This window comes from Terrapene carolina, unplaced genomic scaffold (assembly GCF_002925995.2).
Source record: "Terrapene carolina triunguis isolate 2854851 unplaced genomic scaffold, T_m_triunguis-2.0 Scaffold96, whole genome shotgun sequence".
In the NCBI taxonomy this organism is placed as follows: Eukaryota; Metazoa; Chordata; order Testudines; family Emydidae; genus Terrapene; species Terrapene triunguis.
In genome coordinates this window covers 72,025,197-72,050,722 of record NW_020664447.1, presented here as the reverse complement: position 1 = coordinate 72,050,722, position 25,526 = coordinate 72,025,197, and the positions used below count along the sequence as shown (strand labels likewise).

The 25,526-nt window shown below is 39.7% G+C and overlaps 1 protein-coding gene across 2 annotated transcripts in view; it reads left to right on the top strand.

Moving 5' to 3' along the window:
* Positions 1–14,682, top strand: part of PPP4R3A (protein phosphatase 4 regulatory subunit 3A) — a 71,382-nt gene extending 56,700 nt beyond the window's left edge. For both annotated transcript variants that reach the window (XM_024206003.3, XM_024206002.3), the window contains 8 exons: positions 1,501–1,632; positions 1,748–1,850; positions 2,899–3,057; positions 5,616–5,785; positions 7,248–7,390; positions 9,918–10,108; positions 10,685–10,911; positions 13,815–14,682. In XM_024206003.3, coding sequence (XP_024061771.1) covers positions 1,501–1,632; positions 1,748–1,850; positions 2,899–3,057; positions 5,616–5,785; positions 7,248–7,390; positions 9,918–10,108; positions 10,685–10,911; positions 13,815–13,928 — 1,239 coding nt within the window. In that variant the 3' untranslated portion in view covers positions 13,929–14,682. The remainder of the gene's footprint in view (positions 1–1,500; positions 1,633–1,747; positions 1,851–2,898; positions 3,058–5,615; positions 5,786–7,247; positions 7,391–9,917; positions 10,109–10,684; positions 10,912–13,814) is intronic.
* The last annotated feature ends 10,844 nt before the right edge of the window (positions 14,683–25,526 follow it).

Below are 25,526 nucleotides of genomic sequence, written 5' to 3'. Positions count from 1 at the left end.
GAAAAAATACATTAAAGAAACTTTGTTTTTGTAATGTATTTAGCAAGCCAAGTTCTCTAAAATACTTTGGATTATAGGATCAGAAAATTAGGGATGCAAGAGATGTCAGTTTCCAGAATTGTTAAGAAATGTGGAACAGTTCAATGTTTAATAGCACTTAAATGAATCCTTGAATGATATATTAGGAATTTGCTTGTACAATATAATAAACAGAAGCTCTTTAATTTAAATAAGATAGTGTATTAGTGAACAGATATAGAATTGGGGCTGGACTAAAGTAACCGTAAAGCGCAAAGAAGGAAACTGAAAGCCATAGAAAGATGGAATTTTGAATAAAAAATGAACCCATAGCTGTTTAAAAATGTATTCTGGATCTAATATGCTTGGTATATATATTTAGGTGCTTTATATACCTGTCTCCCATAAACTTTTTTGTGTTAGCTAAACAAATAAATAAATTGTACTACCTTTTATTTCCATGGTAATTTAAGATGATTCTGATCATAGCTCTATTTAATTTCTGTATTGGTGGCTTAAGACCGTAATAAATAGTGGTATAACTAAAATATTTTTAGTTCATATTTGGCCAGTTTAGTAGAAATATCCAGTGTTTCAAGTTCCTTTTAAAACTTGTTTTGTTTCAGGAAATAGTTTACTTTCATATTGTACAGCTAATTTTGTTTCTGTATGGAAAACCTCCTACAAATATGGAAGACAAGTTATAAACTAAAGCCCTGATCCTGCTAACATAAATTTGCTTAATTTTACTTGTGAGTTGACCCTTTGTCTTCAGTTGACTACTCAGGTGTGTAAAAGCAAAGCATGTACATAAGTGTATGCAGAATCAGGGCCTTAACCCATTGACAGATGTCTCAATTTCCAGATGGTCCTGCTGTTGCTGGTAATAGGGCATGCAAGCACTAAGGGATTATATAAGAATGGAAATTTTTACTCTTGAACTCCTATTCTGCAAACGTTTATGCATTTGAGTAACTTTACACATGAGTAATCCCGTTTAGTTCAGGAGTTCCGTGTGTTTGCAGAAATAGGGCCTTGCATTGTATTTTAAAAGGACACTCAGGTTAAAACTCCTAATTTCAAAAAAACAAATTCCATAATGCACATCATAAATTCAACTTAAGAATTTTAAGCATGTACCTTCTCACCATTTATGCTGTTTACCTTTTTTGTATTTTCAGTTTAGACTAGTCTATTTTTTTATCCAACTTTTTTATTTATCTGCCATTTGTAGTTGCTCTGAAAGATTCTCATGGATGAGTATAGTGCATCAGTATTAGAGATGCAAATAGAGTAGGTTTTCATGAGCGTTTTTAAAAATACATTTCAAGGATCTATTTCTTTTAGTCCTAAATTTTGTCCTAACATCTTTTATTTTACAAAATCTTAGTTTTGGGCCAAATTTGACCTGACAGTGTCCCTTTTAATTTTAGTTTTTCTTAGTCATAACTAATCTCTTCATTTTTATATCTTCTCTATTAGGATATTTTACTCATTAACCTCATCATAGAACACATGATTTGTGATACAGATCCTGAACTTGGAGGGGCAGTCCAACTCATGGGTCTCCTTCGTACTTTAGTTGATCCAGAAAACATGCTGGCCACAGCCAATGTAAGTGCATTCCCAAATTCAAGTATGGTTGGGGTTTTTTGTGTGTTAAAATGCTGTTGGTAATATAAGTGACTTTCATATTAAAATATTAACGATATATTTTTTTATCCTTTAGAAAACTGAAAAGACAGAATTCCTGGGTTTCTTCTATAAACATTGTATGCATGTTCTCACAGCTCCCTTACTGGCTAATACAACAGAGGAGAAGCCTAGCAAAGGTGAGACTACTGTGAATGTTGGCAGTCATGTCCAAGGCTATTGAATTGTAGTACATAGAATAGAATAACAGTCAAAGGATGTCTGAAACTCTGCATAATCAGAATAAGAGTATTTCAAAAGAGTTATGTCTGATTTGAACCAGAAAGGTGACTCAGAGCCAGGTGAAAACATTGGAAGTATGCTTTTCAGTTACTCCTTTTGAAATGCATATATTCAACAAAGAAAAATAAAATATAATTTCGAACCAGCTTCCAGAAAATTTTGAAATTGTATTTTATTTTTCTTTGGGTCTCATGTGTGCGTTTATAAGAGCCTGTACTTAACTATGTTTCAAATCAACTAGTTTTACATTTTTTTAGACGAAGAAATCTGAGTTCAAATTTTCCATTTCTTTCTCTTGTTCTTTAACTTATCATTCTAATGGGTCCTTCAATAATTTCATCTTTGATCTAGTGCTAGGTTGTAGTCTAGAAACCTTTTAAAAAACAAACGCAAACAAAAAAAAAACCTACCTTTTAAAATCTCTTACATGCCTTTTAACAAATTCCCTTAGGCTGGGTCCACATTAGAAACTTTTGCTGGTATAGTAATGTCAGTTAGGGATGACTTTTTGGTACCACATTTCTATACTGGCAAAAGCCCTAGTATAGATGCAGTTATGCGGGCATAGCAGGGCTTTTACTAGTCTGGTTTATTTTGCTCACCAAACTGGTATAAACTATACTGGCAAAAACACCTTTTTGTGGATATAATCTGTGTCTATAGTATAGGAGTGTTTGCTTGTGTAACAATCCTGGCAAAACTTTTCAGGTGTAGACTTGGGGTTTTGGTGAAAATACCAAATCACTCCAGGGATTGTATATTTGTTTTGTAAAGGTCTAAACGTGGCTTCCAGTTATTTACCTAACCTAGTTGCAGGAGAGCACAATGGCATTTAAGCATCTAGTGATCTGATTGCATCTGCAAATTTGGAGTCACTTTCTGAAAAGTAGGCCCTAAATATTCTTAAATTCATGTTCTTGTTAACGTTTTGTTTTTTGTTTATAGATGATTTTCAGACAGCCCAGCTCTTGGCATTAATATTGGAATTGCTAACATTCTGTGTAGAACATCATACGTATCACATAAAGAACTATATTATTAACAAGGATATCCTACGGAGAGTACTAGTTCTCATGGCCTCAAAGCATGCTTTCTTGGCGTTATGTAAGTTTTTGAATTATAGAGAATAAATTATTAGCTGTGTGAAGATTAATATTAATTCTTCGATTTGTATTTTACTGGAAGAAAAACACATTTACAGAAGCATGACAGTTACCAGTTCAGTACAAATATGCTACCTTTACAACTAGGTCTATATTTCTCATAGCAATTTGTTGATATGTTATTCCTAATGATGAGACAAGATGAAATTGAAAGAGGCTGTATTAATTAAACTAGCTAGGGAAACACGCCATAGGTTTTAAATAATACTTGCTTTAGAAAAAATTTCAAAAGCATTTTTAATTGAACATCTGGATCTCTCTCTATAATAAATGTAACATTTTAAAATACTGAGGATCTTCACTGTTGAGGCATGTTCAGATGCTTTTCCTGAGCTAGTATTTAGAATCTAGTAACAGTACATTGGTCAAGATCAGCACTTTTTGGGTTTGTTGATAAGGGCATTAGTCCACACCAGAGATGTGTAAATTCTAGTGTGTTGCACATTAACTGGCCTGTTTTGACCCTGCTGGCACGTACTAAAAGTTCCTTAGCATGCATTAACGTAGTCCCATTTAAAGCAGAATTATGTTAACACACATGAGAAAACTTTTAATGTGCATCAGCATGGTTCACGTTGGCTAGTTAGTATGTGACAACCTAGTGCACACTAGAATTAACACCTCTCTGGTGTGGAGTAATGCACCGTATAGACAGGACCTTTGTTGTGCTAATGATAGTACTTAATTCTGGAGAGAAAGCACTTCTGTTGGTAAATGTCAATGAGCTTTGCACAACCATGTAAAGAAAATTCATTTCATTGTCAAGACTAATGGTGTGAAGACCCTGAACAACAACTCCAAAAAGTTAAGTGACTAAGGGCTTGTCTTCACTACCCGCCCGGATCGGTGGGTAGAAATCGATCTCTCGGGGATCAATTTATTGCGTCTCGTCGGGACACGAAAATCGATCCCCGAATCGACACGTGTACTCCACCAGCCCAGGTAGGAGGAAGCGCCGTCGACGGGGGAGCTGCGGCGGTCGATTTGCTGCCGTCCTCACAGCGGGGTAAGTCGGATCAGATACATCGAATTCAGCTATGCTATTCCCGTAGCTAAATTTGCGTATCTGAAATCGATTCCCCCCCCCCCCACCCCGTAGTGTAGACGTAGCCTAATTGAGCAGTTGTTACTACGTTGCAAAAAGTTACTTGTAAATGTGAATAAAGAGTAGGATAGAAAGTTGAAAATTCGCAGGGAAATAAATAGCTTGGAGTGAGGAGTGCTTTTTGAATGTTCCATTGAAAATCATTCTGGCAGAATCAAAGCCCTTCATCAATGACATTTCACACGTGCATAGTTGGTCCATTTTCATCACTTTTCACAAAACAATGGAGGGAAGGTTACCTGCATTAGCCCTGGTCTACAGTACAAACTTATGTCAGTATAACTACGTTGCTCAGAAGTGTAGAAAATCCCCATCCCTAGGCAATGGAATTAGTGCTGTCTACACCAGGAGTTAGGTCAGTATATGTCGAGTTATAGCTACTGCCTCTCAGGGAGGTGGAGTGCCTGTGCTGACAGGAGAAGCTCTCCTGTTGGCATAAGTAGCGTATTCCCTAAGACTACAGTAGCGTAGCTGCACTGGTGCAGCGCTGTAAGTGTAGAGAAGCAAGCCCTCAGTTATGCACAGTAAGGTGCTGTGAGACCTCAAATGCTAAGGGAGTGCTGGAGTTCCTCAGAAGGGAGAGCCTTGAAGGAGATGTAAATAGATCAAGTCTCCACTGTGCGTTTGAAAGAGAGAGAAAATGCCATTTCTCATTTTAAAATAAAAGAAGGTTTACATTTCAAAAACTAATACAAAAATAATGAAATAGATTCAAGACTGTCATTGGAAAATAGAAATTATGAGCAAAATTCTGATTGGAGGAAAATATGTTTAGAATTTGGTCATGAAAGTTTAGATGGCACAGGGAATACCAGTAGTTTATCTTTGACTTTTGATCACAAGTTAAATAAATTAAGTAGTCCCTGTCTAAATTCCAGTGGGTTTCTAAATCTCAAAAGCATAGCACAGTAAGGTTGACAGTGTCTGCTCCAAAATGATGATAAAATGATCACATCATAACCCAACCATGAATATTGTCAATGATTCCTGCATTGTTAAATGATCTTTCTTTTAAACTTGAACAGTTGTTTCAGTTACACACTAGTAGTGTAATTATGAAATGTGCCTAATTTACAGCATTCTATTTTGTTAAAGCATGTTCACTGAAAAGAGATGACCTATAAATTTAGGATTACTCTGAAGGATTTTTTTCCCCCCAGTAATGTAAAATGTCATTACATTTCAGTTCTAGTTTCAAGAGCTACTGTAGATTTAATCCACAGGGTACTGGATATTTGAGTACGTAATCCATTACCAACAATGTAAAGCTCCGTGAGAGTTGGGATTGGGAGTATCCTTCTTGTAGTCAACTTGGAACAATTGGTGGGTTTTTTGCTTTTAAATGTAAAATATTAAAAATTCCTGGCTTTTTAACAACCATTTCTCTGTTTCAGGTGCCCTTCGTTTTAAGAGAAAGATAATTGGGTTGAAGGATGAATTCTACAACCGCTATATAATGAAAAGCTTTTTGTTTGAACCTGTGGTCAAAGCATTTCTCAACAATGGATCCCGCTATAATCTGATGAACTCTGCTATAATAGAGATGTTTGAATTTATTAGGGTGGTGAGTACTGTCTTGAATTGACAGTTTAATGTTTATAATACATCATGTATACTTCGAGTTAAATAGACTTTAATTTATGATACAATTATGGATGCCTACTTACTTCTGATGGTGTTCAAATGAAAGCATCATAATAACGTGACCACTAGAAATCCATAATTTAAGTAAGGTTTTGTATGTACCACTGTTTGAAAACACTGCCTTTGTTGTCAAAGCTGTACATTCAGTGGATGTATAGTGTTGAAGTTGCTCTCCATTGTGCCCAGACTTAAAAATGCAATCGCTGTATAAACTAACTCTGGGTTTAATTATTTTTTTCTGGAAAATATTAAAGAATAGATGTGACTTGAAATTTCACACATGGACACACTAATTGTGTGCTCTGGTGCAACTATAGTAATACTAAAGAATATGGAGAAGTGTGTTAATCTAACTGGTATAAATATTGGCCCCCAAGATTTCTGGCTGGGCAATAAGGGACTAGTCAGTTCCCTCCAGAGAACTGTTCCCCCACCTGCCACCTTCACCCAGACCCTGGCAAGATGCTGTCTGGTTTTAAGATCCACAAGGGGGAAGTGCAGCCTGACGTTGGGTTGGGGTAGGGGTCTGGAGGACATTCATCATTCCCCACTAGTCCTGTAGGAATTACTTGGGAAATGTAACATATCCTGGAGCTTTAGTAACTCTCTGTGATGGGGATCATCCCACTTACATGGGGGGGCCCCAGGGTAGTCAAGGCCTGGGTTAGTCATTGTTGGTAGCACAACTTCAGGGGAGTCAAATTTCCGGAAGTGGAGAGAGTGGTATTTGTGTTGAAGCTCCAGAGCCAGAGGACCCTCGCTTCCTACTGGTCCCTTAAAGTTCTGTAGGATTGGGAGCTGTCCCCGCAGCTCATTCTGTGGAGAAATAAACCTCTTTCCCCTTGTCTTCCCTCTGACAGAGATATAATTTGTTTGTTTGTTTTCCTTTCTTTGTTGAGTAGTGATTGTTGTTTATTCTAGAGAGGGAGAGAGGGAAAATAAAGGTATTGACTTCCTTGTTTAGTTATTACAACAGATATAAGGAGACTGACTGACTTGTAAAAATATGTGTAAATTGCCATACAGAGATCTTAATTTTTTTTTTTAGAGTTGCTTTCATTGTTTTTGTAATGGCTTTGTAGACAGTTTTTTTTACTTAAAGTTTAGAAGAATTTATTAATACAAAACTGTTACTGTTCTCTTTTTATCAAATTATTAATCAGAAGTTAAGTACCAGATTTCAGCTACAGTGGTATATACAATGTTTTTTTTTTTTAATTAAATAAATTAGTATGCCTTACTTCGAAGGCATTTTATGAATATTGCATCTTTTCCATATCTTTCAGTTATATCCTGCTGTATTTTTATTACAGTAACAAGATAAATTAATTGTCTTGAAGAATTAAAAGGTCACTGTGTTTTTGATTGTACTTTTCTTATAGGAAGATATAAAATCATTAACCGCTCATGTAATTGAGAATTACTGGAAAGCACTGGAAGATGTAGATTATGTGCAGACATTCAAAGGATTGAAACTACGATTTGAACAACAAAGGGAAAGACAAGATAATCCCAAACTTGACAGGTAAATATACATTTAAATGTATTCATTAATACTTCCATGCTAAATTGTCTTTGAGGATATAGGCGTTTGGATTTCTGTGCGCTAGCAGGGCAGCCATAAATAATTCAGACCCTTTGCTGTTTGCAGCTCAGGTCTTGCTGAACAGATCTGATTGATAGTGTGATTTCCAGATCTGTGTTGCTCAAACACTTGGTCAGTGTTCAACTGATATTTCTGAATTATTTATATTGTGGTTTGAACACATTGAGAACACATTTGAATGAAATTATGCATGTTAGCCATTCTAGAAGTTTAAATTTCAGATAGAGTTGCCAACTTGGTAATATATAAAAACTGGACACTCCAGCGGGAGTGCCAGAACCTCCCCTATCCTCCCACTTCCCCCTGAGGCTCTGCCATGCCCCGCCTCTTCCCCCCCCAGGCCTTGCTCCTGCCCCACCTCTTCCTCCTGAGGCCCCACCCCCCCCCACTTGCTCCTCTTTCCCCCTCCCCCTGTCGCATGCTGCTTTTCCACTCTGCATGGGTCAGGAGGGACTTACCTGCTGAGCCGGCGCTGGCAGCTGCAACTACCTGATGCAGGTAGGAGGCAGCCTTGGCTGAGTAGGGGCTGGCGTGGGTGATTACTCAGCACCTCCCAGTCTCTCCCACCTGCAGTAACTGAACTTTCGGTGTCCAGTCAGTAGATCTGACCGAACACCGTGAGGTCCCCTTTTCGACCGGCATCCACCCACCCTAATTTCAGAACATGCTATGTTATTTTAATGTATATTTGACTTCATTCTGAGAGATTTCTTAACTCTGATATTTCAGTTTGAGTGTCTGAAAATTTAAACAAAGGAGCAGGATTACAGCGGATTTGTTTTAAAATGCCAGAACTGTGTTTAATAGAACTACCATGTTCTAGAGTGTGCTAGAATATACAGTATTTTGTGCTAATATGTTGTGTTAAATATTATTACTCTGAATTATTAGTATCTAATGCCTGGTAAGCTGAGCATTTCAATATACGTAAAACTCAAACCCTAGAGCTTTTATATTAACATGCGTGTGGGGGGGCGAACAAACATTCAGTCGTATCATAGATTTCACATCTGAGGAAGCTGTTTGTTGACAGTTATTCCCACATTTAAAGGCACCACATTATCTCTACTTAATTTATTGATTTGTCAGCATAGAAAAATCTGATTTAGAGGTGCATTCCCCTTAATTAAAAAAATAAACAAAATTCTCTCTTTGCCCCTATATGGCATTAGCCTAACACAGAAGAAATCCCTCTCTCCTATTCAGTTAGAAAAAACCAAAACACTAAGAGCTAAATTGTCCTTTGCGTTTAGCCCAGGCTAAGGGATAGCTCATAATTGTGCTGCCTCAGAGCAGCCCAAGGAAAGAATTATGGCCCTGAGAGGCACAGTTGGCCTAACTTCCCTCCTCCTATGCCTATAGTGGATATGGGGGCAGCCTTCCTATTCGGAGGCAGCATGGGAGGGGAATGTCTTGCTGTCATTTACATTCATTTGTGGTCTCGTAAGCCAGGCCACTAGCTGTCCCTAAGTGGAGCATGCAAAAATAGCAAAGATTCGATTATGTGGTTTAGTGCAAGAAGTACTTTGGTTAAGACAGGTCCACAACTTGGGAGAGTGTGAGCTCCAGAATACTCACAAGGGTGTAGGACTTAGTTTGATTTAAGATGAAAACTTCTAAACTTATCAGAATTCTAAATTCAACAAAATTAAAAGTGGTACTGTACATACAGACACAGCAAGACCGCAGTATTGCCCGTCGCAAGTATTAAAATATGAGTCAGGCCACAAAAAACATGAGAGGTTGAAAACAAAACGTTTTGGATTCTTTTTATTTGCCTCCTGATTTTTGAGTGTAGAGGGCTCACGTTTTTAAGATTTTTCTCTGCACTCAGAAGCGGTAGAAACTTAATTTTTTTTTAGTGAAAGATGAATGTAATTTCCTGACTCCAGGAGCTGGACCTTAAAAAATACACTAACCTTCAGATTCACAATAAAATTGTGAGAGTTGACAATACTGACACCTTGTTCATGACATCTGTTGTTATAACATTTGAATAAATTGATTGAATTTTCATTTATCAATAAAGTATAATAATTTGCACTATAAGACGATAATACATTAAAAATGTCCTTTGTTTATTTTGGCAATTGTAGATTAGTATTATGACAATACTCCACAATTTGCTTGTACTAGACTATTCTTAGTAATTTAAGGCTTATAGCACCTTTGGAGAGAGTAGTGAAGTATGTGTGAATGTGCTTATTAGTGAGGTTTTACTGTGCTCTATACAAAAAAAATTTCTGTTGTTGGATTTCTTTATGCAGTCCACATGAAGTAAATAAATATACTTTAAAAAAAATATATTGATAGTTCTTTTATCACATTATTTTTGTCTATAAGCTCAAATTGTGTAAACCTATGCCGTGCTGGTTTATTCCAATATTTATGTAAACTTAAAGTGATACTTGAGTCTCAAAACCCTTAAAACCTACTTGTTCCACAGCATGCGCTCCATCTTGAGAAATCATAGATACCGGAGAGATGCAAGAACCCTAGAAGATGAGGAGGAAATGTGGTTTAATAGTGATGAAGATGATATGGAGGATGGCGAAGCAGTGGTGCCCCCCTCTGACAAAACTAAAAATGATGAAGATATCATGGACCCTATTAGTAAATTCATGGAAAGGAAAAAATGTAAGTGACTGGAAGGAGAATGGCTATGTATCTAGTTTAAATGAAAGGCTAGGCTGGGCTTATTTTTAAGGAAGTATTATTTCTGCTATAGTCAAGGGTTTGCCTGTATTTTCATATAAAGCCTTATTTTTAGTTTTAGAACTTGCTACATGCATCTAAACTCAAACCATTTTAGGTTTTATTCATATCTATTTAAAGGCATAATAGTGCAAAAATAATGTTCTCTGAATAAATTTGCCTGTTTTTCTTAAAGGACTGAAATGAAAAAAATCCCAGCCGAATAATCAAGTTGTCCATCTGCTATTTGCTTAATTTATATCTAGTCAGCTTCTTTGTACATTCAACAAATAATATCACTGAAATAGTACACAATGGGGTCCTGGTCTGTGACAAGGGCTGCTAGGCATTACAGTAATACAAGTTACTATAAAAATATATTCATTTAACTCCTTCCACAAGGTACAAGTGAAGTTAGACTGATGTAACTTTTGTAGCAAAATATTAAACATTTCATAACTCACATTTATTTACAAAAGTCACTGGGGTATCACTCAAAAGTATATTTCTTTTCTACAGTGAAAGAGAGTGAAGAAAAGGAGGTCCTTCTGAAAACTAATCTTTCAGGTCGTCAGAGCCCAAGTTTCAAACTTTCCTTCTCTAGTGGTACAAAAACTAACCTTACCAGCCAGTCATCTGCAAGTAACTTGTCTGGCTCTCCGGGATCGCCAGGATCACCAGGATCGCCAGGATCACCGGGATCAGTTTCTAAAAGCACATCTCAGATGGCAGCTATTACTACCAAGGTATTTTTCAGCTGCCATTGGTCAAATTTTTATTCTAGCAGATTTAGAGCCCATCTGATCACCTACATAAATTTGAGTTATTTCCTTTGTACGTTTTCCTGGTCTCTAGCACTTTTGAAGAGCCTTGACCTAATATAAACAAAAGGAGTATTTAAATAAATTTTTGTGCACAAGTTTGTGCACAACTTTAAAAAAAAATCTTAAGTATGAAGTATTTTTTTAATGTATTCTCCATTTTCGTTTGCTTTTTATCGTCCACAATAAAAGTAATCTACATTCATTGGGTTGCATAGGAATACTGGGGGGGCAGAAATAGTTTGCAGTTGAAAGAGTTAATGGAAATATTACCAAATTTTGCTGCACACCAACATATGTCCCTAGCAGTAATTCTTACAGCCGTGTCGAGAATCCTACAGCTATTTTATTAGCTGTGGCCATATATTCTTGGAGACAGTTGCTGTATGCCACAACACACATGTGATTATTAAAATTTTGCTTCGAAAGAAATTTCAGCTTTTTTTTCAATTGACTGTCAGTTTTCAGGTGCAGCACACTAAACTAATAAAAAAATCATTAAAAAGGATTATCAGTACTTGTATGAAATATCCAGAAGGAGCATATTAAAACTCCAACAACACTATATTTGTAAATGCAGTTAAATATAATTTTAGGACAAAATGTAGTTAATGCTTGTGTATTATCAAAATCAGTTTTCACAGTGGGAAAAGAATATATGGAGAGCAGAATTTCATGGTAATAGAAACCAACTAAGAAAACCAGAACCGATTGTAGTACTGAATTCTTCCATTTCTGAAAAGTTGCTTGGATCTTTCTCTAGTCATGTGTTCTCCCAGAAGCCTGGAAATGAAGCCATATCATCAGTTTTTAAAAGTCTGGATGCTTTTTCTTCACCTCCAATCTCATTTTTGTTCTGTCTTACTAAAAGTTTTCTTCTACCAGTCATAGTATACCTGCAGCAGGGAATCCTGATTGGAAAGAGAACTAATGTGAGATTCCCTTAAAAACGTGTCTGAGTTCTTCTGTAGGGAAGAGGGGGGTGGCAGATTTGTCCCACCCATGGAAGAAGCAGTAGATCAGGTATTCATGGAATTTAACTCTGTCTCCAACAGATTCCCTATGCACGTGGAGGCTTTTGTTCCCTCACTAGCCTCTGGTAGCCCTGCTGCTCTCCCTAGCAGCAGAGCAGAGTTAAAACTCAGACACCTTTAGGACGTTCCTTACATTAGTTGCTCTTCAGAACAGAGGGGATTCCACTAAAACATTAATACAGGGATTGCACATCTCCCTACCCCTCTGCATGCATGGGTCACTGAGTATGTGGAGGAATATGGGAGAGTAGGATAGTGCCACAAAGGAAGCTAATGGTTCTGTTCTGGAATAACAGTATCTACATGTAGAAAACTCCCCTTTGTGTACAGATATTCGGGGAATGATACTGCCCCCTTTTTTTTTTTTTTTTTTAGTCTATAAATTAGTTTTTGTTTTATAACTCACAAGCTGAAAAACCAAATCAAAAGTGAACCTTAACTACAATACTTAGTTTGTTGACAGTTTCCTGATCCTGACAACCCCTCTTCCTCCATTTTCCCCCCCCCCAGCAATAAATCTAGCTGTAGATATTGTCTTGCATTTGAATTGTTAGACTGTTTTAAATGTCAAATGGTCCACAGTACTATGAAAAGATTATATTTACACTACTATTGTGCAATTTGTTGGGTTATCTGTTAATGCAATGCAACAATGGTCTTTCTGTATAAGGTATCTTCCTCCTAATTTAATACAATAGTATGTCTGTGGATTCTGAACATTTTTCTCTAAAAATGCTGTTATCACTTTATTCTTCTATACACCCATTAGAAATAACATTGGAATTAGGTTTTCTAGTAACATTTATTTGCTCACATTATTTTATATAGATAATTTATATACAGTGTTATGCTGTATAAAATACAACTGTATATTGTGTGTGTATATTGTATACAATATACTTGTTGCATTTATGCCTCAGTATGCAATGGCCAAAATTTTCTAACTTGGATGTCTAAAGTTAAGCACCTAAACAAGGGGCTTGATCTTCAGAGATGCTTGGTGCCCACAACTCTTTGTAGTCATGTGTTGACTACATTCCAGAAATTGGAAAATATTGTAGTAAGTGGGAGTTGTGGGTGCTTACCACCTCCTAAGATCAAGTCACATATTTCAGTGCCTAAATATAGATGTAGGTGCCTAACCATAGGCATCTGAATTAGAACGTTTTGGTCAGTATGTTCAATGTAGATGAGTTAATGTTACTAGAGATACTTCTAATTTTGAATTTCCTAAAATTGTTTAAATTTTGTAACCTTCACATCATATTAATATAGCTACTTTGCATATAATAAACATATATTTAAAATTACAATTACTACTTTTAAATTAGTGTTAGTAAAAAGAGACCATATTATAAAATTATCCTAATTGATAATTCAATTTGAAGGATGTTCCATATTGTCTCTGAAGTTCTGCCAGATCGCTCATTGCTGCAGTCCAGTCAACTATCCTAGGTAAAGGAAATTTCCATCTTTGTACAGATAGAGCTGCAATGACAATTTTTTGCCAAGTAGTTTGCATTTTCTTTAATTTCTACCCAAATTATCCCCATAGGTAGGATTGTTTGGAGGGGTAGATTGTTTTTGTTTGTTTGTTTCTTTTTGTTTTTTGGACTTATTGTAATCAGCACTTCCAAAAGACATTGCTTTTGTGCATGTTGGAGTTGGGTTTTTTTTTATAAAACTTCAGACTTATCAATATTCTTGTGGTAATAACATTTTCTAGTATCTCTGCGATTGAGCAATATTTGGTTCATTTTTGTGTACGTCTTAATTATTTGTATTTCTTCACAGGGAGGCCTAGTGGGGCTTGTAGATTATCCTGATGATGATGAAGAGGATGATGAAGATGAAGATAAGGAAGAAACTGTACCTTTGTCAAAGAAAGCAAAACTTGAGTCGTCATAATGGCAACCGTCTAATATCAATTCCAGTTGGGGAAGGAAAAAAAAACTACTAATTTTTCAAATTAAAAATAATAATACACAACAAAGCAGCAATCTTTTGTGAATTACTGTGTGTGACACAGTTCAACCTATACAAATGGATTTCTGCTAATCAAGTGCCAATTCAAAGGAGCAGAAGAAGGGGAAAATATTACATTTAGGGGGAAGACTTATGCCTTTGAGCTCTCCAGCTTGGACCACACATTGCCCTTTTCTCAGGGAAGGAAATGGAAAAAATAAAAAGCCAACAGGGCAGGAGTTTTGTTCATGGAACTCTGGATTGGCTGGTCAGTTACTACAATCAGAATATGCTTTCTTGGACAATGTATGAGACTTTTGAAGAAAAGGCTGTCTTGCCATAATTCTTCACTAAGAATGCCAGCAGTTTCTTTGTATAAAGAGACCTGCCTTTGAAATCATACATTCTGAACATTTTAGTCAAGCTGCAACAGGTTTTAAAAACCTCTATGGGGGAGGGCCTGAATATAAAGTTTCCTCTTTTTTTATCTGTTCCCTTTTGCCCTTTAAACTGCAGAATTTTTTTGGAGGTGGGGGATTTATCTGTCCCTTCTTGATTAAAGATTGAGTGGAATTCTAGATGTGGTCACTTTTTGTGTCATAATTTTATTTTATTTTATTTTATTTTGCCCCCTGAGTGTATGCTTAGTTGTTGAGTATATATTTGGGACCATTAAAAATTTTTTGATGTAATATAATCTCACTGTTGTGCTGGTACCTGTTTCACCCTGTGTAATTTTGTTCTGCATCACAAATCTTAATATGTGTAGGATTTTATGGAAGATGGTATAGTTTTTATTGAAAAAAATGATTCTTGCCACAATGTGCATACAAAAGCAATACTATTTTGTGACTAAATATTTTATATTAAACTTTACATCAGCAACTGTCTTGAGAAACGATTCAGGGAAATAGGGTGGAATTTAAAAAAAAAAAGTTGAAGAAACCTATAAAGATGAAATTAGTATTCCAAAGAGATTTTGAAATATCATAACTGGGAACAGTGATGGTATACTTACGAATCAAAATGGATGATGGATGATTTAGGAGCACCAATATATTGACACATTTGACTTTTGAAAATAAAAAAAGAAATAATTAAAGGTGAAGGAAAATCTGCATTAGTGGTATTTTTTAAACATCTGACTCCCTTTGGAATACCAGTTTTAGTCATGTTATAAAGATGGTTCCAGGATTATTCACTTACCAGAATACCTTCCGTTGAGCTCTATTCTGATACCTGGCTGGAAAACAGTAATAAAACTCAGTAACCAATAATAAGAGTATCTTCTTAGTTAGAAATTAGTTTCATTCTTTTCCAAGCAAAAGATACCTGCTTAATGAGAAGTCGATTGCCCTCTGCTCATTCACATCACCAGACTGTCACAAGTACAAGAGTGCCATTTTATAGTGGGATAATGATCAATGGGGATCCAGGATTTGACCATAGATAGCACCTTAGCTTTTAGTGTCTGTAGGTGGAATGTTGCATGGAAACTGACACGTTGCCTGTAAGGTGCCTACAAAAAATACTTTGTAGAAGCATTTGAGCTTCATCTTTATTAATACATATGTAATTGCACAGTAATTCCAGATTTAAATGAGAAAACACAGTGAGGGGGAAAAAGTGAATTGGTTACTCTAGCATACAACGTGAGTTAATCTTTCTTTGTATTAACTACCTTTTCCTCAACAAGTTACTTCTCACATCAGTTTTTCGGGTCCATTGTTATTTTATAAGTTATATTCATAGTGTATGGTTGTGACATACCAGGGTACAATCCAGACTAATGAGCAGCTGTGTGACCCCTGTCCTGCAACCATGGGTGCATTACAATTCCTTGCTGAAGTAGCTCCCATCTGGGCCACAAACAGCGTTCCAGCATGCCAGCCACACTTGGGTTACACTTTGGCTATCACTAGCCTTGGTTATTCTGCAGGATGACTGAAACAGTCCTAGATTTTCCCCCAGAACTGTGTCCTGTACTGCCTAGCTCTCTCCTGGACAGTATATGTATTTTAAGAAAACGTGCCAGCTTATTGTTTCAAATAGTTATTCAGACACTTCAGTTTAAACACAGTTTTATCTAATCCAGTGTAAAATAATAAATATGAGCACCAGCAAAACAACTGCAAACCTGGAATTGGCCAGATTGGAGAAAGAAGCAAAGGACAAAGAACATGAATACTAAGAGTGGCACCTTAGATGAGACTGAAGGAGCAGGAGGCTGCCCACTGGTGAACCATGGAGCTGAATGAAAAAGAAAAAGCAGCCCTCCAACAAGCCTGAGAAGCTGAAATAGAGAGAAACAGCTGCCCGCAAGGGAGCCATGGAGCTGAAAGAGCAAGAGGCCCAAGGAAAGGAGAAGGAGCAGAAATATAATCTGGACTTGATGGGGAAAAAACATGGACACATCCCAGAGTCACCAGCCTCTCCCTCAATTTAAGGAACCCTCAGCTGAGACAGTTGTGTTCTACATACAAGGAATCGGACTGCATTGAAGAATACCTTACCACTTTTGAAAGGCATTGTAAGGCACCCGAGGTTGCAGGGCAGGAGTGACACAGCTACTAATTAGTCTGGATACGTCACAATGGTGTTCTGTAAAAGGATAATTATCAATGAATTTTGTACTGATGAAAGGTGTTAGCCCAAAAATGAAGTAATCTGTCACTAACCGAACAGTTACAACCCACAGTTGAAGTGTGAGTTTCCCCACATTGCCTTGCTGAAGTGGCTCAGTGGAGAGATTTATCTTTATGGATGGGGGGGGATGCTTCAGTCCATGTTGTTGGGTTTTTTTTTAATTTATCTGATCTGAAAGTCTGGCTAGCTGTAAGCCAGTCCTGGAAATGTTATTTCTTTAAGACTATCGACTGTTTCACCATTATGATAGGTTAAGCTGTACCAACTAACTGGAAATGTGAGACACACAATTGATGGTCATTGGACAACAATTTGAAAACCAGTGGCTTGGTATCTCTCTGGATGTGCCACTAAAGAAGGGCAGCCATCCAGGCAGGAACAGGTGCCACTGTTCATCAGCAAAGGGCCTAAGAAGATTCTTGGTATCTAATTGTTTTCATGCTACTGCTTGCTAGCAGTAGCAAGTGCTGCTGCTTTGAGAAGATGCAGCAGTGTATTTCACTTAGCTGTGTGCACACCCATCGCACTAGAGCCAGAGAATTTTGCCTAGCAGTACCTGTAGAGGGTCGGCGCTTGCATCTCATGGCCATCATCCCTCCCCTCGCTATATGAGGTGGTGCCACCCTGACCCCTCCCTCAGTTCCTTCTTACCACCTGTTATGGAGTCTGAGCTCTGGGTGGTCTTAACTGCACAACCTCTCACTATTTTAGTGTCTCTCTTTGTAGTTGTATATAGTTAGTAGTACCCTTAGTGTTATATTAGTGTTAGTTGTATTTAATTAAGTATTCCTCTGTGATGCCCTCACCGGGGTTTAAATATTGCTCATCATGTGGGGAAGCAATCCCCAACAATCCCGATACATGATGCATGCTGTGCTTGGGCAAGGCCCATGTCACGGAGCGGTGTTCAATTTGTTGATCAACAGACTCATGGCTAGGGACCTTTGCCTAAAGCAGCACCTATTCAAACAGACCATGCAGCCTGCTTCTGCACTGAGGCCACCTTTGTCTCTGTAGTTTTAACCTTCCACAACAGTTTGCGTGTACCTGAGGCTCTTAGGCCACATGTCCACTTGCACACAGGTGGTTGCGCCTTTGTCTTCAAATATAGCTCAGGACTGTTTAACATCCAACCCTGCACACTCTGGACAGGTTGGTCTGCCTCCCTCCGTTGATCCTGGACTCCTTGCAATGGTGGAAGGTTCAGAGGACTGTATGTTGAGGCGTGCCCTTTGCGCCAGCCCTTGCCAACCAGGACTGTTGTCATCAATACCTCCCTGGTAGGTTAGGGAGCACATCTGGAGTCGCTGAATGTTCCCAGCCTGTGATTGGAGCAGGAAGTGCAACTGTATATCACTGACCTGGAGTTTCAGGCCATCTACAATGCCTGTCTCACTTTCCTAGACCTCATCAAGGGTTCAGTAGTTCACATACTTACATCACGGTGGTATTGATAGTATTATGGGGACAGGCAAGGGGGAAGCACACTTCTATGCTCTGACAAGAGGTGATCAGGTTGTGGCAGTTCTGCATCAACAAGAGTATCACTCTGATAGCCAATCACTTGTCCTGGGTCCAGAATCATCTTGTGGACAATCTCAGGAATTTTGCCCTGGACCACAAGTAGTCTCTGAAGCTCAGTGTTCTGAGAGTCCTCTGCAGCGTGGGGCATCCCGACAATTGACCTGTTCGCTACAAGGGATAATAAGAAATGCCATGTGTTCTGCTCTCAAGGGGGCTCTAGTCCAGGTTCCCTGACTGACTCCTTCCACCTCAGCTGGCAGTCGGTTCCCTGTATGATTTTCCTCCAATCCTGATCATTCCACAGGTCATCTTGCTCAAGCTGAAAGCAGATGAGGCCAAGCTCATCCTCATTGCCCTGGCATGGCTGTGGCAGTGCTGGTTTTCCAAACTTCTTGCACTAACGATTCAGCCTCTCGTATCCTTTCCTCTCCATCCTGACCTGCTTACGCAGAATCATGGTCATACTTTATATCCCAAGCTCAGCTCCCTGCATCTCACAGCATGGCTGCTCATTGCTTGAATGAGGAGGAAGAGCAATGTTCAGCAGCTGTTTGACAGGTCCTACTCAGTAGGATAAAACTCTCCACCAGGGTGGCCTATTGGGCAAAGTGGAAGTGTTTTTCAATATGGTCGTTGACCCACGGAGTTTTCATAGATTCTAGGACTGGAAGGGACCTCGAGAGGTCATCGAGTCCAGTCCCCTACCCTCATGGCAGGACCAAATACTGTCTAGACCATCCCTGATAGACATTTATCTAACCTACTCTTAAATATCTCCAGAGATGGAGATTCCACAACCTCCCTAGGCAATTAGCGTTCAGACGATGCTGGCTGGTATCCAAGACCTCTCGAAGTATTTGCTGCATCTTCAGTCATCGGACCTTACACTTAGCTCATTGAGGGTGCATCTAGCAATCTCAGCCTTTCATCCACCCATTCATGGATGATCACTATTTTCCAATGCTCTGGTGACATTGACCTAATGCTTGTCTTAGTGGCTTCCCCCACACACACACACCAAGCTGCATTCCTCTCCAGAGGAGCAGCGTCTTCACATGCTGGATGTCAGATAATGTCTGGCCTTTTATCTGGATGGGACTAAACCCTTTCAGGCTTCGCCTTGTTTGTTTGTATCATATGCAGGTCATATTAAGGGACAAGCAATCTCCTTACAGACGATCTCTAAGTGGATCACTTCCTGCTTCAAGACTGCATACAAAACAGGAACTGGCCAATGGGAGTGTGGAGACGGTGCTTGGGGCAGCGGCAGCGCGTGGAACCCCATGGCCCACCGCCTAGGAGCCGGACCTGCTGCTGGCTGCTTCCAGGGCGCAGCACAGTGTCAGAACAGGTAGGGACTAGCCTGCCTTAGCCGGGTGGCAGCGCTGACAGGACTTTTAATGGTCCGGTCAGTGGTGCTGACCGGAGCCGCCGCAACCTAGTGCCTTACGTTCCGCGACCCAGTACTCGGTCACAAGCCGCAGTTTGAAAACCACTGGTCTAAGGCACTGCTGAACATCAGTAGTCCGTCTCCTTTACTCTGTGCTGGGAGATGTGTGAAAAAACACTTTGGCATGGGAACAAGCTGGCAAAATATCGGGGTGGAGGGAAACTGGCTTTTTGAAAAGCAGTGTAAAACAATGTTGATGAAACTACAACTGGCAGAGGGATAATTATGCATCATGGTTGTGGCTTTATTCTGAAACTTGACTGTTGCAATTTAGATGCATCAGAGAGCATTAGCAGCAAAGAATTATAATTTATTTATTTGTATCCCATAGGAGCTCTAGCCATGAACCAGTACCCCATTGTACTAGGTGCTCTACAAACACAGAACAAAAAAGACTGTTCTGACCCAAACAGCTTACAGTCTTGTCAGCAATTCTTGAATGATTTAGTTGTTTAAAATTAACACAGTTAATACAATCCACAAACTAACAAAATTGTCTGAATTGTAGAGTAATAAATGTTTTTAAAACTGTCCATTTTATGAGGAGCTAGAAGATCACCTAAGTGCTAAGAGATATTTCTGTCATATCGTGTGTACCTTACACTCCTTTTTAACTAACAATTCTGGCCCAGTTAGACATGAGTATGTAAAGAGGCCATAGCATGTTTATATAACGTGGTTATAGACCAGCTTTGGGATGGAAAAGTGATCTTGTGCAGTGGTTCTCATACCATTTTCATTCTGCTTTTCATGGAAAACTTTAAAATGAAACATTTTCAGAACAAAAAAATTGTGAGGGGATATGGGTCCATAATATCTCTTATACAAAGTGGGCCACAGGATGAGGATGATTTATAGATTCTATGGCCAAAAGAGACCATTGCAATCATCTAGTTGGACCTCCTGTATAACAAGCCCTAGAACGTCCCCAAAATAATTCCTAGAGCATATCTTTTAGAAAACATCCAATCTTGATTTTAAAATTGTCAGTAATGGAGACTCCACTACGACCCTTGGTAAATTATTCCAATGGTTAATTACTCATAGTTAAAATTTTACGCCTTATTTCTGGTCTGAATTTGTCTAACTTCACCTTCCAGCCGTTGGATTGTGTTATACCTTTCTCTTCTAGATTGAAGAGCCCACTATTAAATATTTGATGATGAAGAAAACTGTTCTGCCGTACATTGCTATTTAGTCTAAAATAGGGACAAAGCTATAATCTTTCTTGTAGCTCCCTACTGGCCATGGCAGTTTTGGGTGACAAACTTGTTCCAGATGTCGGTTCAGTTTCTGATCCAGCTCCTAGGCTGCCCCCAACCTGATTTTCACAGCACCGCAGCCAAATGCTCCATCCAGACCCAAAGTCAAGTCACTGCATCTGATGACGAGGCTGATGTTGGCTTCCCTACAAGAAATCCAGGCAGGAAAACATCAGTCAGTAAAATATATTCTTGTTCTTGGTATGGGCAGCCCAGCATAGTCTTGACTCTGATACCAAAGAATGTTGACTACTTATTGCATTTGAAGCAAGCTGTCCTTTCACTCAGCTCAATTTAGATCCATCTTGTGACAATTTCAATTTGACATCAGCCTGGGCAGTTCTGTTTGGTCTTTTTCTCATCCATCAGTATCAAAGTTTCACAGGAACTATTAGATATTTACCCACTGTGAGGGCAGAGAACCTACTCCTGCCTCGGACCTCAATTTACTACGCCTGATGCTGGTGGAGTCCCCATTTGAATCTCTGATAGTTTTCAGAATGAGGTGGCGTAAAGAACAATCTTTCTATTAGCTATTATTTTGGTCAGAAGAGTAAATGAATTTCAGACTTTTATGGCCGAACTCATATATATGACATTCCATAGGGACAAGATTTTTCTAAGACCTCATCCAAATTTAATTCCTAACATGGGTCTCAGAACTTCATCTAAACCAGTCATTCAGCCTGCCTGTCTTCTTCCCGAAGCCACACTCGGCACTGAGAGAAAAGACATTACACACACTAGATGTATCCAGGATTTTCTTACATTGACAGGACTAAGCCATTCAGACTGTTGCCTGACCATGACATCAGGGAGGCTTTATTACACGCATTAGATCTCTCCTAAACTTTTCCTCTCTATTGTGGAAAGATCTAAGGGATCAACAATATCAGCCCAGAGATTCTGCCGAGTCTCAACATTGCCTAATGCAGTTCATCAGATCCACAACATGACCCCGCCAGATAGCATTCGCACACACTCCACGAGGTCAATCTCTTCATCCGTCGCCTTCTTCAAGAATGTCTCTATCTCAGAAATCTGTAGAGCGGTGACATGGTTGTCAGTCCAAACCTTCGCAGAACATTATGTGATCACTGGGGCCTCTGCCTCCAATGCCATCTTCGATTCCACGGTATTGTCATCTGTAACTGACCTGACTCCAAAGCCCCAGCCCTCCTGTACGGATACTTCTTGGGAGTCTCCTACAGTGGAGCACCCATAGGGACACTACTCGAAGAAGTTACCGGGTGCAGTAACTATGGTTCTTTGAAATGTGTCTCTCTATGGGTGCTCCACAACCCCCCCCCCCCTACTTTGGAGTTCTTGTCTGCAGTAGAGAAGGAACTGAGGGGGGGCTCACTCGCCTGTGTGCTCTGGCTAGCCTCGTGGCAGGGCACAAGGAGAGACAGTGCATGTGCTGGTCTAACTGCTACCAAAGTTCTCCGAACTCCCATGGTGGGGACACATCTTGAAGAACTATTGTTCCTGTATAAGGTGAGTAACTACTTCTTCAGGATCAAATCAGCTCCAGGTAAATTTTTTTCCATATAAAAATAGCCATACATGAGAACCACCAAAAGTATTTTCCTGCTAGCACTAAGAACACACTAAAAAGCATAGTCTTAGCTTTCTTATAAACCAACCCAAAGATAGGGGAATTAAAGCCAAGTGGTAACAAAGTAACATCACTCCTATATTATATAGTTCTAAAGCCAAAACAGTCCAGTTTATCAACTCAAGCTGCAGCCATCTATGAACCAAATTCTGCTCTCACATGTGCACAGAACTACATTTAATTTCAGTTAGAGTTGTATGCATACAAGAGAGTAGAATTTGGCCCTGTGTGTGATCTTTTGTAACAGAGCTAACCTAGTCACAAAGTATTATAATTAAACAATCCTAGATCAACTTGTATTGAAGCCTAGGATCAAGTTCCTGAAAATAAATGTCACTAGCCCTGCATGTACATTGAAAAGGTGTGAATTAGTGGCCCTTTGAGTTGTAGTTTTTGATTAGCCTGTAACTGTTTCTCATATAAAGCAGTCAGTTCCCAGGATAAGCTATTGTGGTGGTTGTAGGAAGAGGAGGCGAACCTGTCATTAATTATGAATTGATTCCAGTTGTATCACAGAACAGTCACTTCATTTCTGGTATAGGCCAGCTATGTTATTGTGGAGCTTGTGTGGTGGTCTTCAGCTCAGCTTTCAACCCTGTTTAAGGGCAATCTGCATTAATCAGCTGTCTTCTCTGTCGGATGACTGGTGCACATTTGGTGGAATTGCCTGAAACATACATTGGACTCATGGATTTGATTTGGGGTAAGTGGGAGCAGCATGGAATATGTGCCAGTTTCCTCTGGGAACCTTTTATGCTTCCCTTAAGGTTCCTCTTAAAGAAGTGTTCAGGGATTCACTTTGTGTATGTATGTGCTGTGCTGACCAGCAGAGCTTGAAAGCAGGCCAAGCTACACATTTAGTGGTGCCCACTAAAAGCTGGCTTTACTGCCTCCCCTACATGCTTGCATTTGGCCCTGTTTGTCTCCACATCATCAAAGACTGCTTTGGGCAAGCAAGAGGGAAGTCAGTGTGTAGGCTGCCTAGCCTGCCTCTTTTCTGCCAGGTCCTTTTGGGGAGGGATTTCCAGATAGTAAGTTTGGAGCATGAGCCCCAGGTTGAAGAAGAGACGCATGGGTCAGTCTCTCCTAATGCACCTAGCAGAAGAAAGAAGAGTCACAGTGACCAGCTCCAAGAATTTTCTTTCCAACAAGTAGGATAGCTCATGAGCTGCGACCACTGCACACCCCTAAATTTGCATTCTGTTGCACAGCTGCTGTCTTTATTCGTCACTCAGCCCCAACCTTCAGCTCAGTCTGCCTCTGGTGGTAGAACAAGTTGGCAGCTAAGTTTTGCCCTAACCATTTTGGTTTTATCATTTTAATTACTATACAAAAACCCAATGACTTATCTATCTTCTTCCTCACCCTTTGCCCCCCATCTGATAAATAACAGCATGGTGGTTTTAACCACCCAGATCTGTAGCTGCAGCACCTACTCTCTGAGACTTCTCTGCCCCCCACTCAAGCAAGGCAGAGCTGTTCTGCAAGCTCGGGGTAAGTCAGGGGTGCTCCCTCTATGAAGTAACATTTACAGGCTTGACAGAGGGAGAATTATGCCCTGACTGCTCTCAGCCAGCAGATCCTTGCACTGCCAGTGTACAGGGCTCAGGTGGACCGGCAGATTGGGTCCCCACCCTGCCGGAGGAGCCATGGCTCCATTGCAGAAAAGCCTGAGTTTCTGAGCTTTCGGATGGAGAGTCCAAAGACAAGGAGGAAGCCACTTGGCCAGCTCAGAGAGTAAGTCCCACACCAGACCTGGGCTGGAGGGATAAAACCCCTGAAAGGGTCCAAAATCCACTCCCACTACTGAATTGGGTCCTCTGTGCCTTCCTTCCACTATGAATTCAGGGCTTCTCATGGTATTCAAGGGTGAGTCTTGCAAATGCCAGAGAGTCTGGTTCCCCAAAATGGCAAAAGCTAGCTTTGCCTTCCTGAGGTAGCAATATTGTTAATGAACAAGTGGGGTGAAAATCAGGGAGTAAACTCCTCCTCCTCCCCCCTACCCTATCACAGAGGGAGTGTTTGCTGGGTGTTTTTCTCCTAAACGGTCTCTCCGTGCTCTGCAAGCTCACTGCCTGTACCTCAGCCTGCAGCATGTCTGGGCTCAGCAGATACCCGTTCCTCCTGTGCAGCCTGCCTAAGGCTGCAGCTAATGGGAATTGTGCCTATCTGGAACTCTGGCAGGGAAAAGGGAACTGCCTTTTGAGCATCAGCCATAAACCCTGCTCTGCCAGGGAAAGGAGTCTGAAAGATGGGAAAAAGTCTCTCCCCATCCCTCTCCACTCCACAGGCTGGCTCCATATTTAAGCCTTAGGAGACTTTCAGGCAGACTGTGACCAGTACAGAAGATGGGGGTGTCAAGCTGTCCTGCAGTGGCTCAAGAGCATGGGTACCAACCTCGAGGCAGACTCTTAGGAAACGGAGCACAAGCCTCAAATTGGTTGAGAGTTCTATGCTTAGATTTCACCAACTAGTTATCAAGTGTTCACTCCTCAGGCACTGTAACAGCCTTTAACATGGAGTCACAGACAGTCCCCTTGGTTACTCCAATCTGTCTTGCCCCAGGTAAGCTTACCTTTGTGATAGCTGGTCTTACACCAAACATCACAGCAATAGGTTACTGCCAGTCCCAGAGGCCCAGTCATTTTCCCCAGGTCAGTTGCACCTTAGATCTCATCCTGAAAACAACACTTGTAGCCAATCCTATAATGAACTGTGTAAAGATTTATTATATAGGCAAAGGAAATTAGTATTATTTACAAGGTGAAAGTAGGCAACCATACAAACATGCAAATGAGTTCCAATCTTAACTTTCAAGAAGTAGCAGAAACTTCTATAATAAGCAAGCTCTATATGTCCTTCAGGGCTAACCCAGGCTAAACCCTGGGGATCTCTTGCTTATGCCTAGAACACCTTGTCCTTGAGAATCCAAGCAGCACTGAGATACAATTCCTCTTTGTTCCAGCTTTATATTAATTCCCCTCCTCCCACCCCGTCTGCTTTGAGTTGCAAACTTAGCTGATGGGAGGAATTCACTTACA